This window comes from Haemaphysalis longicornis, unplaced genomic scaffold (assembly GCF_048455015.1).
Source record: "Haemaphysalis longicornis isolate Haplotype H1 unplaced genomic scaffold, Haemaphysalis longicornis Haplotype H1 scaffold_9, whole genome shotgun sequence".
In the NCBI taxonomy this organism is placed as follows: Eukaryota; Metazoa; Arthropoda; class Arachnida; order Ixodida; family Ixodidae; genus Haemaphysalis; species Haemaphysalis longicornis.
In genome coordinates, this window is record NW_027526460.1 from 33738874 (window position 1) to 33751926 (window position 13053).

General features: G+C 46.6%; 1 protein-coding gene across 1 annotated transcript; it reads left to right on the forward strand.

Moving 5' to 3' along the window:
• Positions 1-2021: 2021 nt before the first annotated feature.
• On the forward strand, positions 2022-12815 carry Rps30 (ribosomal protein S30). The gene is made up of 5 exons (XM_077685255.1): positions 2022-2138; positions 2951-3038; positions 4380-4524; positions 10743-10798; positions 12616-12815. The coding sequence occupies exons 2-5, from the start codon at positions 2964-2966 to the stop codon at positions 12745-12747; spliced, it is 408 nt and encodes a 135-aa protein (XP_077541381.1). The 5' UTR covers positions 2022-2138; positions 2951-2963; the 3' UTR covers positions 12748-12815.
• The last annotated feature ends 238 nt before the right edge of the window (positions 12816-13053 follow it).

Sequence of the window (13053 nt, forward strand, 5' to 3'; positions counted from 1 at the left end):
GACAAATGCTAGCTAGAAGTAAATCTCAATCCAGCTAGAAATGAACTAGAAACTGAATTTCTAGCTAGAAATTCTGCTATTTCTAGCTAGAAATTTGCATTTTCTAGCTAGAATATTTCTAGCTAGAAGAAATTTCTGGTTCAATAATCCAGCTAGAAAAAAACATACATTTTCACCTGGGATTTTAATTTAAAGGAAAACAAAAAGCTCTGCTGATGTCCTAGACCAGTGGTTCCCAAGCATGAGTGGTCCGGTACCCCTTTGGGGATTGCAAGAGTGATGGGGGACACCACAACGATGAACTATGTAGATGCTTGTCAAGTTTTCATAATGGCAAACAACTTTCACCGCCAGAGCCGGCCACTTTTCACGCCCAATACTTATTCAATTCCCTCCTTGTATGTCTGACTTTTTTTCTGGTGAAACAATTTGATCTTGCAGGTAAAAGTAACTCAATCACCTATACCTGCCTTTTGTGCGTCTGGATTTTCCCAATAGTTGGCATGTTTAAAAAAAAAAGGAATTGATAAAGCGGTGTTTGATACTGCAAGCGGAGAAAATAAACGTACAAGTCATGCAGCGAAGCCCCCTTTTTGCATTCCAGCAAGGCTTGGCAATAATGACTAATGAACTGGAAAAGGGAGGGGGGGGGGGGGGGGGGGGGAGTCGGGGAGAGTTTTACGGATCCCTGAATTGCCCTCGTGGACAATTCTTTTTTTAGAACACTGCAACTTGGGGGGTCCACGGACCGCCATATGAGAACCACTGGGCCCGGGAGAAAGTTTTCCCCCCTCTATGCTACATTAACATTTACCCAGCTTTTTTAAATGTGCTGTTTCTTTTCATCCAGCAAAGCTTTTCTTTCCTCCATGGTCGTATCAGTGCTGTAAAAAGTGTAAAACGGAGTCAGGGAGTTGCGATTTTGAAATAACCGCCTTCTTGTGTGCGTGACTAATAGCGTCCTCGATAAACACGCACCGGTGTTGCCCCCAAAACCGGCGCGGTGCACAGTGCCCCACGACGGTGCGTACCGGCACGGAGCGTTGATCGAGGACAAACGGGGCGGTTCTACCCAGGCGCCATCTCTTAATCTAAGAAATCAACTCATAAAAACGTTCACAAGTAACAATACAGCACTGTAATGAGACACAGCGCTATTTGAAAGTGGTATTTATTGAAGGCCAATGATTATATGTACGCACAACTTAAATCCGTCACACATGCGGAACAACGTACCGCCACCGCTTCCACTAAACAGCTACATACAAGCTGCTTCTAATCTTCGTTTGAGCCATAATGCGAGTGCCTGTTTTGTTCCGCCCTTCCGTTACAGCAAAACAAGTAGGTCTTCATCGTCTAGGCACTCCGGTAACAGTTCATGATAATTCGATCGAACGAAACGAATGTCAATATCCCCAACTTTCTGGCAATGCATGCAGCCGTCTTTGAAGTACACAAAGTTCGCGCCCTCATTTACAATCACTGGCCGTTGTTACCGCCCGTTATGAGACTGTCGCATCGTTGACCGATGAATTCACAAGCACGCCATCCTTGTCAGCAACAATACACAGCTCCGTCCGCCTTGACACGAGTGCGGCGATGCGCCGTCGCTGCAGCAGACGGCGGAGGAAGCTCCTTCGCCGGCATCGTCCGCGATGCATCTCGGGACTGCACGCCGGCGCACCGTCGACTCTCTCGGTGCGCGGCGGTGCAACCAAAAATTGCCCCGCGACGGTGCACCCCGGTTTATCGAGGACGGACGGTGCACACCGGTGCGGTTTATCGAGGATGAAAAGGCGCACCGGTGTGCCCCGGTGTGCACCGGTGCGGTTAATCGAGGATGCTATAACGTAATGTCCTGACGTATGATGCAATTTAATTAACCAATTTGTAAAAAAAATACATTTTCGCGAGGTAGGTTTTTGTGCTCGTGTTTTAAACAGTATCCACAAAGTACCAGAGCTACTATGCAAAATACTAGCGCGCCGTTATTTCTCGCTGTCGGCTACTTCTAGCGAAACGATGACCTGACGTCTGGGTACTATGAAAACGATTGTGGCGCGCTCTAGAAACACGTAGCGCCACCTTTTTCGCTTCTCTCACGCTGGCGATCTGTGAATCTTCGTTGCGATTCCCAGGTAAGTGTCTACTAAATGCGTCAAACATTTTTTTTAATTTCTACCCACTATCCTCCAAAATCTTCTAATAGTCCCCGCCTCATCTGGGTACATAGGAGTTGTAAATTTGAGCTTTCGGTACTTCATAACCGAGCAACGATTGTGGTATTACTGTTAGGCTTAGTCTTTACGAGCGGCGTGGTTTTGCCTGTCGTGGATTTGCGTGTGGCAGCTCAGGAGATAAACAAAATAAGCACTTCTGAATTAACGTTTATAGTAAACTGCTTGGCACGGCTTTACCGTTCCTGTCAATATTTTCCTGGAGTTGTCATGCCATTCTGCCGCGCCTGGATCGCAGCTTGATGCGATTGCCGACCTTACGGGGTTAGGTAGTGATTGTCACGAACTCGAAAAGCGGTGATAGTGATTTGCTTCGTTCCTTCGTTGAACCGTTCTGTCCGCCAGTCTGACCTTCTGTTTTCGATCGTGAGTTGCAGGAATCAATTCGAAGCAAGAGTTACGATCTCAACATAGGCGTCGTTACCGCGACAGGCGTTACCAACTGTTAGAAATCAGATAAATTTGTGGTGAACTGATAGTGGGAATAAATGTGAACGATCGAACCGCATACATTCATTATCCGGCTATCCGCACAGCCGTTTCCTTTCCATTTCTGCTGTGTTGCGTCGAAGGTGGAGATGTAACGCTTACTAGTGTAGGCTAGCTCGAGTTTAAAAGTGGATAAATTTTGGCGGATGGCGCGAGTGATTGCGGGTGGTCGTTGCATTTGCTCAAGGTGCAGTCGTTTTCTCTTCACCATTTCTGATTTACAGAAAACAGCTGAACATGAAGATTGTTATCCAGTGTCAGGAGAGCCATGCCGTTGAGGTGACCGGCGACGAGACCGTTGCCTTCCTCAAGGTAAGATGATGGGTCGTAGTTACCGAATGAAGCGTGCATTTTGTTACGCGCGGAAGATAAACTGTAAATGGTAGCATTCACTGTTCTTAACTGTTGTTTCGCACGAAAGCCGTAACAAGGTATGGTGTACGGCCAAAGTCAGGTAGCAGATGACATTGAACTCTGCTCAGCCACTATAGGCCAGTCGAAAAATTGACATATTGCTGCAGGGTTACTTGCTACTAGAAGAAGCGAATATGTGGGTTCTAATATTCTTAGAGTCGGTGCGTTGCACTGTGCCAGCACCGCAGCATGGGCAAGACGAGTTTTCAGGCCGTGCTTGAAGTAAAGCCGTGAATGTCACTGTGGGAGCTACTTCTAACAAGTTTACAGTATAAATTCAGGACAAAGGGCAAGCTGGTGTGGGGCATAAAGACAGTTGCTTTGAACAAGCAGGCTGTCTGTCAAGCTACACTGGTGTCCGAATGTCATTTGAACCGAATGCCATTTGACTTAAATGAGTGGCTTCGAATGCCATTCAAAATCCCCCGTGCTTCACTACAACTTTGATGGTACTTGAAAGCTTTAACAATCTTGACTTGGACTTGGAGCCCTCCGAACGCTTTCTGACTTTAACGCTGTGCGCGCGAGTTCAAGAAATGTCTCTTGGGGAGCTCATTCGACTCGAATGTCATTTTAACTGAATGCCATTTCAAAACCCAGTGGAGCAGCACAACTTTACATTTGAGTCAAATGACAACCGGTTCAAATGACATTCGGGCACAAGTGTAGCAGGGGTAGTATGCACCTTATTGCCGACAAAGAAACATATTGGGTTCCCTGCAGGGTTCTTCCCAGAAAGTGCTGTGAGGTGTCCATATTCAGAACGTGGCGGAAGGGGGGGGGGGGGGGGTCAAGAATTTCAAATTTTCATCACAAAAATTGAACGCCTCAGTCAAATACCGAATATTGTGGTGCAGCAGCGCGGTGAAAAAATTGAGAAAGCGGCATCGACTTGAAGATTTGCACGCAGCTGGCAATCTGAGACTTCAAAGCCACTTGCTCAGACTTCTTTTCGCGTAACCGGGTGGAGGGAGGTGTGGTCCGCTGCCACTGGCGCTGCTTTTGCACAGTAGCCGTTCCTAGATCCTTAAGCCCACATTTCAGACGGGTGGTTCAGTGGGAGTGGTGGGCGGCCAACCAAAGGCAGTGGGCGGTGAAGCAAAGGAGTGGGCAGAATTTCTACCGCTGCCCACCGTGGGGAGAACCCTGGTTCTGTGGTAGTGAGCTGTAAAGAAGCATGACTGTGCCGGCATTTCAGTTGCGAAGGGGAGCGTGTAACAGAAGGTATGTGTTTTGCAGGACTACCTCCACACCGCTGAGGGCATTGCTCCCGAGAACCAGCGGCTATACTGCGATGGGGGCAAGCCGCTGAACGATGAGGACGTCCTGTCCGCCTGCTTGACTGAGGGCGCCCTCGTCAGTGCTGTTGTGCCTCTGGTCGGAGGTGAGACCAGGTTTCTTCTCTCTCTCTCTCTCTCTTTCCCTCCCAAAAGTGGTCATCTTTCTTGGCTACTTAAATGCGGAAATTTTGTTCTGTCCATCTGTGTGTCCCTCGATTCGGCTGCCCTGGCAAAGCTGAGAGTTGTTGAACGAAACGGAAATTTGTAAATCTGGTGGCAATGTTAATTCTTATGAACATCGTTGAGCAAAAAGGAAACATTAGGCATATTTGAGGCAAAACATCAATACATAAGTGATATTTGCAGTGCCTTTTTTTTTTTTTTTTAATTAAGAACACATTGTCTGCTTGATAAAATGAAAAAATGTTCCCAGGAAAATACAAAGCAGTTCAAAAAGGAGTCGCCTGCAACTCTAGCCCTCCTGGCGGCATTCGAAGGAGTCAAATGGCAACAGTAATGGCAGGTTCCAGTTGATGGCGCGAAGAATGCGTGGAGCAGCAGTACACGGTAAATTTGAATATACTTGAGCAAACCTTTAGCATGTTTTTCTTGGAGGACCAATACGAGAGAGCATGAGAGGTGAGCAGGAAAGAGAAGAGAGGCATTTACCTGGCAGGTGTGGCAGACAACTATAGTCTTTCACGACATTTTCGACGAAGTGAGCAGATACGCGGCTAATTTTTTCGCCTGCTTCAATTGTTGCCCATTAAAGTGGGATTAAAGATGAGTCGGGCATTGCTACCGAAGGTATGAATAAAGTTTCAGCCACTAGGTCAGTTTATGACAGTTTCGGTGTCCGATGAGCAAGTTTGTGTAGTGGCATCAGCAGTATTGTTTTCTGTTGGCTAGTGGGCAGAATGCCGTGGCCGTGTGTTCGGAAGAGCTTTGATAATTGTGGCACTGTTTGTTGATGCCAGTGCTGCACTAGCTGTGGGCCGTCTGGCTCACCTCGTACGAGTTGGTATTCTTTGAGTGCCTGAGAAAGGGCCGCCGCTTACATGCTCCACAGCTTTGCTTTTACAGTGGTGACGTCATTCGTGATAGCTGTTGCAGGGGTGAGACAGCTGCGCATATTGCGCAGATTTGATACAAATTTGTTTTCCTGCGCCAGGCTGCTCCAAAAGCTTGAAAATCGCAAAAATTGCGCCAAACTGCTCCAAAACAGTCTGAGAGCGAAGGATTTTAACGCTCCCGTCAGTTCCAGTGCAGAAAAATGCTTACTGACGGCATAATTTTCCAGCACCCTCAAGGTGATGCTGTTTGTAAAGGGTTCGTTGATTAATCATTCCATAAAAAAACCTGCATAAAATTGTCCCCGAGGTAGTTTTTTTCTAAAGTCACAATGTCGGGTTGCACGTGTTATATTCTGTGTGTTTTTAAAATTTTCTCATCGAAAACCATTGCAAAGTCCTGTAGAAAAAATGCTTAGGTGTACTGAGGCGTCAAACTGCTTGTGCAAGTTGATGAAAAAACGGCAATTTTTGGAGCGCCGTATCTCCGGAACGACATTACTGGGCACCGCCACCTTGGTGCGATGAAGATATGAAAACATGGCCACCGGGCGAAGCAGTTCCTTGTGGTTCAGGCAGAGCGCTCTTCGACACTTTCTACCTTGGTTTTAGTTATGGGGGTGGCGGGGCTTACATTCAGTCGTTTGATCGGTTGCTGGAAGGGGCGTGACTCAAAAGACGGGAGCTCATCAAAAACAACACGGCGCCCGCGAATTCGCCGTGTTTCGGCCTTGAGTGTGAGGCCGGTATGTGCTTGAAGGGAAATTTCGGACTCATTGCGGTGTTATAAAACACTTGAGTTATTGATGCCTTTCCCAGCGGACTTGCAAGCGACGGGAATGGGACGATCAACGCTGCAGAAGTGGTGGCGCAGGCTACATTGCCGCGAAATGTTCAAGCAGTCTTCGATAGCTGGACGGGCTATTATTGCACGCTAGTAATAATGGTTCATTTATCTGAAGTGAAATTTATTGTCAAAGGAAGGGAGGTGGATAAACATACCAACGTTACTCAGATTACGATCGTAGTGAACATGCGCCTTGGGGATTGAAATGGGAGGGCTGGTGGGGTGCGACGACTGTGACCTCGCTTTGGCCGTGGCTCTACACTTGTGCGTAAAGACGAGTCTGCATGGGGTTACAAAAATAACAATTTTGGCATTCACTTGATAATAAAAATGCCTTACGATCGCTTAGTTTTTCAATTCGATATTATCAATGGAACTCCACGCTATCTATGCATAGAGCCTAAGAATTCAAAATGGCTAGTAAAAAGGTAGTGCAGTTCGTACTTTGTGATACTCTGGTAGAAAAAACTTTATTGAAAGGGTGTTTCAGTGTTATGTACGTTCAAAACCAATTAAAAAGTGCACTTTTCACCCATGAGTTGCCAAAAATTTGATTTTTTTGACTCCTAAGGTGATATAATAAATGTCGTTCTGCTCCAAAATCGATATTTCGCTGCTCCAAAAACTGCTCCCAAATCTGATTCAGCTGTCTCGCCCCTGATGGTGGCATAACATGGTTTAAATCAGCACTGTCTGCAATCCAGTGGCATGGGCTTGTTCAGTTCAGAGACTTGCACTTAATGCCTTATCCATCTTGGCTTAAGGGGGCGCACTGGTCTTAAACCGAAAAAGTCTATTTCTGCAGTTATGATGATTAAAATTGGGGGCAATATGGAGTTTTTCATTCTGACTAGATATAAAATTTGTTTTTCTGTAAAACGACTATATTCACATTTATAACGCTTTTTACATTATATTTTTTGACAGCTTTTTGTAAAAGAACTGCTGGAGGAGGGATGCAGCTGAACAAGGTATCAGTGAACTCTGCACAAATCAAGGAGTGCAATAAGGCTGACATTATCATTCTGTCTGGTCTGTAGCAGAAGCTTTGACCGATTGAAGTTTGGGCCTGGAAGGTGGGAACTAGAAAAACCACTTTTGCCTTCAAGGCCCAGATTTGAAACCGTCGTAACTTCTGCTACAGACCAGATAGGGTGGTGTTAGCCTTATTGCACTCCTTGATTTGTGCAGCGTTCACTGGTAACTTGTTCAGCTGTGTCACTCCAGCAGTTTTTTTTTACAAAGGCTGTAAAAAAAATCAAATCTAAGAATCCAGGTAAATTAGAATATAGCAGGGGTGAGACAGCTGCGCATATTGCGCCTTTTTGATACAATTCCATTTTCCTGCGCCAAGCTGCTCCAAAAGCATGAAAATTGCGAAAATTGCGCCAAACTGCTACAAAAGAGCCTGAAAGGCACGGATTTTGATGCTCATGTCAGTTCCGGTGGGGACGAAAGCCTCCCGCATCCCAGTGACCGCTTTTATTGGCGGTCAGTTGCAAACACAGAAATGGCAAAAATAGAAAGACTGAAGAAATGAAGCAAACGATAGCTTCTGAAACACGATTGGCTTTCTGTCCAGGTTCGCTGAAACGGCCTTCCCGATTAGGCCTCGGTGTGGCTACAAACATGGCCGCCGCCTGATCTGCCTGCTACTGCCTACTTCACGCGCTCACTGCGCATCGCCGATATTTTCCCTGGTTTATTTTACGCTATCAGCTGGGTTCCAGTCTATTCATTCTATCAATTGTCGCTCTGAACAGTGACGTTAACGCGGGGATATGGTTTGAGATTGGTGCGAGATTACGAGAAGTTGCGCGGCTCGTAAAAAAAGTTTTGAAATGTGGGGCCTACGACTTCGGCGTGGTTTGTCCTTGAGTGCGAAACGCGGTGCGTGCGTCTATAATCGGGTTCGTGAATTGAACTTTTTGGCTCGTTGTGGTGTTATAAAATGCTGAGGTGTTGCTATGCTTCGAAGCGCGATCGCGAGCCTCGGCCCGGGAGGGAACGGTCGGCACGAAAGTTGCGGGCGGCGCTGCGGCGCCGCGACCTGTCCAGGCAGCGCCCAATAGCTGCAGGACTGCATGGTTCCCATAGCACGCGACTAATAACACTTGATGTATGCGAAGTGAAATTTAATGTCCAGAACTAGGTGGCTAAACAGTAACGCTACTCAAATGATCACCGGGTGGACGTGTGCCCCACGGACTGCAACAGGTAGGCATGCGACCGTTAGCTCGAAGTTGCTCAACTGTTGCCGTGACTACTCGTTCGTACAACGCAGCCTGGGATTACAGAAATAATAATTTTAGCATTGAAACGGTAAAAAAAACACGCCACAATTGCAGAGCCCTTAAATTTGATAATGTTAACGGCAGTTTTGTTGTCAGTGTTGTGTACAGCCACAACACAATCTCACCAGTTAGGAAAAAGGTAGTGCAGTTAGAACGTTGTGATACTCTTTAAAAATTCTTTCGCGTAAGGCTGTTTCAGTGTACGTGTATTCAAAACTGATTGGAATGTGTACTTGACCCTTCAAATTGCTGAAATTGTGATTTTTTAAGCTCACAAGACGATGTATTAAATGTCCCTACCTGCTCCAAATCAAGCTTCTTCTGCTCCAAAATCGAAATTTTGCTGCTCCGAAAACTGCTCCCAAATCTCTTTGGGCTGTCTCACCCCTGCTGTTGCTGCTGATAAGAGGATTATCGGCTTCGTTGCAGCATGAACTTCCTTTTCTTGCGTCGCCATGCCGTAACACAATTATATTCATGGTTTGACAAGTCGTTGGAGCATTGCGCAGTTTTAGGACAAGCTAAACGTCCGTGAAGCAGCGCTGGTGATGCCGATGACAGGTTGGTGCTGGGCTCCCGCTTGCAGCACTCGCCTGTCACCAGACCACCGCCGATGAACATCGCTCACCGAGACTGTTCACACCTGATAGTGACAAGTGGCAATGTGAACTTGGGTCGTGGGGTCGTTTCCAGTTCTGTACAGTGAATTTTCTTCTGTCCTTCCAACAGACGCTTGTCAAAAAATTTCACTAGTGGAGCAAGCACAGGTAGAAATTGAAGTGAAATGCATGCTGCTCACCTGAAACTGCCAATGGGATTGTGGGTTGCAAAAGAAGGGAGCTGAAAATAACGTAAAACTTGTTTCATTCAACGTAATATTGCAGGCACAAACATGCACAGTTTTTGTCGCGCCACGGCACTAGCATTACTCTTTTTTTTTTTTTTTCCACAAAGCAGTAATTTTCAGTACTGTTGAACCCTGTGACATAGAATCTCATTTGGTATGCACCGACTGAACTAAGAAAAATCTGGAAAGTCAATCAGCCATTTCGCCATTTATCTTCTTGGCCACGATGGTTTCACAATATAACATGTTTCTGTGATATGATTCCCACGCTGTTTGCTTACTTGATTGAATAAGTGCACCTTGGGCCACCTTGCTGACTGGACGAGTCGCTGTTGTTCAAATTAAATAAATGCTTTTCTTCCGGTGAATTTGCTACGTCAACGTGTTCTGGCGCAGTGGTGTGGGCTAACTTGTTTGCGATGACACTGTCATGCAGCAAGGGAAGTCAGTCTGGGGGTGACTCGTTCTTCCATAGTCATGCCACGGTTGGAAAGCATTGGGAAGCCATCACGCAACATCTGTGGTTCGCATATACAAGAGTGCCTTAAACCAGGACAATAGTTTTGGATACAACAAGCAGATACGTTGGCTGCAGCAATACCTCTGTGCTCATTCTCATTTCAGGTGCCTAACCTGCCCTAACATTTGCATTTTTTTTCCCCCTTGGGATCATGGCTGCAGTAAAAAAAAAGAACATGGTGCTAAGCAGACGTGGACGAAGGCAGAAACAAACGACATTTACGGGCACCATGAATGCTTTGAACTATATTCTTTTTGATTGCTGCCATGAATCAACTGGCTCAACAGCAAGTTTTGGATCATGGTCTGAGTAAAAAAGGTATTAGCTAAAGCAGCCAGCGATTTTGGCAGTGCAACAACTTTTCATTCTCATGTGCTTCGTATGTGTGTTGTGTGGGCTTTCTGCTGTGCACCATGCACTACAAGTGCCCCCTGTCGGAGTGGTACTCTGTGCAACACTCCATACTCGTGAGAGCAGTCAGTACTGCTAAAACAGGAATAGTATAGGATGAGGGTTGCACTTATCTTCTGGAGTGGTCATTGGCAGAATGCATGCAACCATCAAGGTGCAAGCGTCTCACGTGTGCCATTTCTTCTGCGCCTGTTGCACCCCGTTTCATGCGTTGATGGGATATATCTTTCCGTGTAATTGCTTTGCAATGGGGGTTGAAATGCTGCTGTACAATTTATTGGATTGTTCGGAATTTTAGCAGGCAACGTTTAAAACTGTGCATCCCTTTTCCAGGTAAGGTCCACGGTTCCCTGGCCCGTGCCGGAAAGGTCAAGGGACAGACCCCCAAGGTCAGTGTGACACCTTGTTGCATTTGTGGGTAGTTACGCAACAGGGGTGGCTGGCTGTGGACGGTGTGACCACTGGGTGCCTGCTTGGCTACTGCTCGGAGTGGCAAGTTTTTGGGGTGGCTCAAGATCTGGGGTCAGTCTGAAATAGATGGGATCAATTTCCTCAGTCTGCATTTTACTAGCGAAAAACAGACGTGGACGAAGAAGTACACACGACTTTCGCTAGACTAAAACTGACATTTTACTTAGCGTCCGTGAAACAAAGACAGATAACATATCACCACGCCCTTCCCCTACACCACCCCACACACGCCAGCCTATGTATCGCACATGCGCCCTCGTAGGAAGCCTATCTCCTTTTCTGTAAGGTTGATTGAAGGAGTACTCACACAATTAACTCCTTCCCTGTAGACATAAAAAGCCTAGTTAATCTCGTGACGGGTTTGGTCACATCCAGATCCTAAAACACGTGTTTTATCAAACACCAGCGTACAACCAGGGCACCGCTTGCAATGATCAGTCAGATGGCCTCCCGCCGCAAGCGATTAAACTGCTGCACGGTGCTCTCTCAGTCTGTCGTTTAAACACCGCCCTGTCTGTCCCACGTAGCATTTGCCACAGGACGACAGAATGCGGTCGATGACACCTTCTTTGCAGTTTGCAAAACTGGTGGCATGTTTTCTGGTGCTAGCCTGCCGTGGCTCGTTTACGGCGGGGCACATCCGCATCAGCTTGCCAGGTGCGATTGCCAGCACTTCCACGCCGCATTTTCCCCCCACTTTTTTGAGGCAGTGTGTGAGCTGATGCACGTATGGCACGGCTACACGTCGCAACCTGTCCCGGTTGGCGTCTTCTCCCGTATTAAGAAAAGGAGATAGGCTTCCTGCGAGGGTGCATGTCCGAGACAGGCTGGCATGTGTGGGGTGGTGTAGGGGAACGGCGGGGTGATGTGTTATCTTTCTTTGTTTCACGGACATTAAGTAAAATGCCATCAGATAACCAACTAGCCGAACTTTCTGCCTTAACTGTAACAATTTCCTCGGACTGTGTTTCTTTGTTCGGCAGCCCGCATATTAATTTTCATCCAAATAATATTAGCTGTGGTTGAATTTTTTTTTTTTGTAGATAAATCAACCATTCCATTTTCCGGAGCAAAAGGATAAAAGGGGGCACATACCAACATGGCTGTTTTGCAAACATGCTGTCTGAAAGCGAGCAAGGCACTCGGGGGGGGGGGGGGGGGGGGGGGGGGGGGCTGTTGCAGTGTTGGCCATACGCATTTTGTAAACATGCTCAACAGACAGATGTATGCATTGTTGCATTCTGTGCAATAGAGGTACACCTGCTTACCTAGCAAGCAACCTGTTTCTCATACAGGAAAAGGTGTAGCAAACAGACAAGAAAAAGGTACCATTCGTGAACCTACATTTCAACCTAAGCCATTGAATGCACTAACACGATTTTATAAACAAAGCCATGGTTCGGTGACTCAGCATATGGGTGGAGGATGCAGCACGTAGTCGTACTTCTACAAGAAGGCGGGAAATTACCAACTGTACATTACTGAATTACTGTACCGACAATACTGTACCGACTCACTTGAGCTACCACTCTTGCATATACTCAACGATAAAGCAATGGGAGAGTAGCAGAAGCTCTGTGTTTACATTGGTAGATTGCAATGCTGCTTGGGTGTAACTTTGTTTTCGGTTGCTGTGTTACTTGTTGCCTGAGGGGACCCTATAAAGTCTCCTTTGGGTTGTGAGGTGAGGCCTGGTGAATGAAAGAAGCGCTTGCGTTCTGTAATGCCCTCGCAGGTGGACAAGCAGGAGAAGAAGAAGAAGAAGACTGGCCGTGCCAAGAGGCGCATCCAGTACAACCGGCGCTTTGTCAATGCCGTGGCCACCTTCGGACGCAGGAGGGGACCCAACGCCAACCAGGCTTCCTAAGAGAGGACCGCCCATCGCTACCATGGCACATTAAAAAAAGAGGCTTTCTCACCAAAATTGAAAGAAAAGACTCTGCCCTTGGCATGCTTCTCACATCACTTTTTTTTTTTTTTAATCCGATTTCAGTACACAAGGACCGTACCATCACGAAAGACACTTCCTGTATGAATGTAGAATGATTTCTAACACTGGTGGCACGGCTCATACATGATAATTTTGTTAAGCGCAAGGAAAACTTTCGGTGCATTTGAAGCAAAATTCTTGTGGGTAACTGAGGTTTGCAGTGTTCTTTTGATCAAACATCTC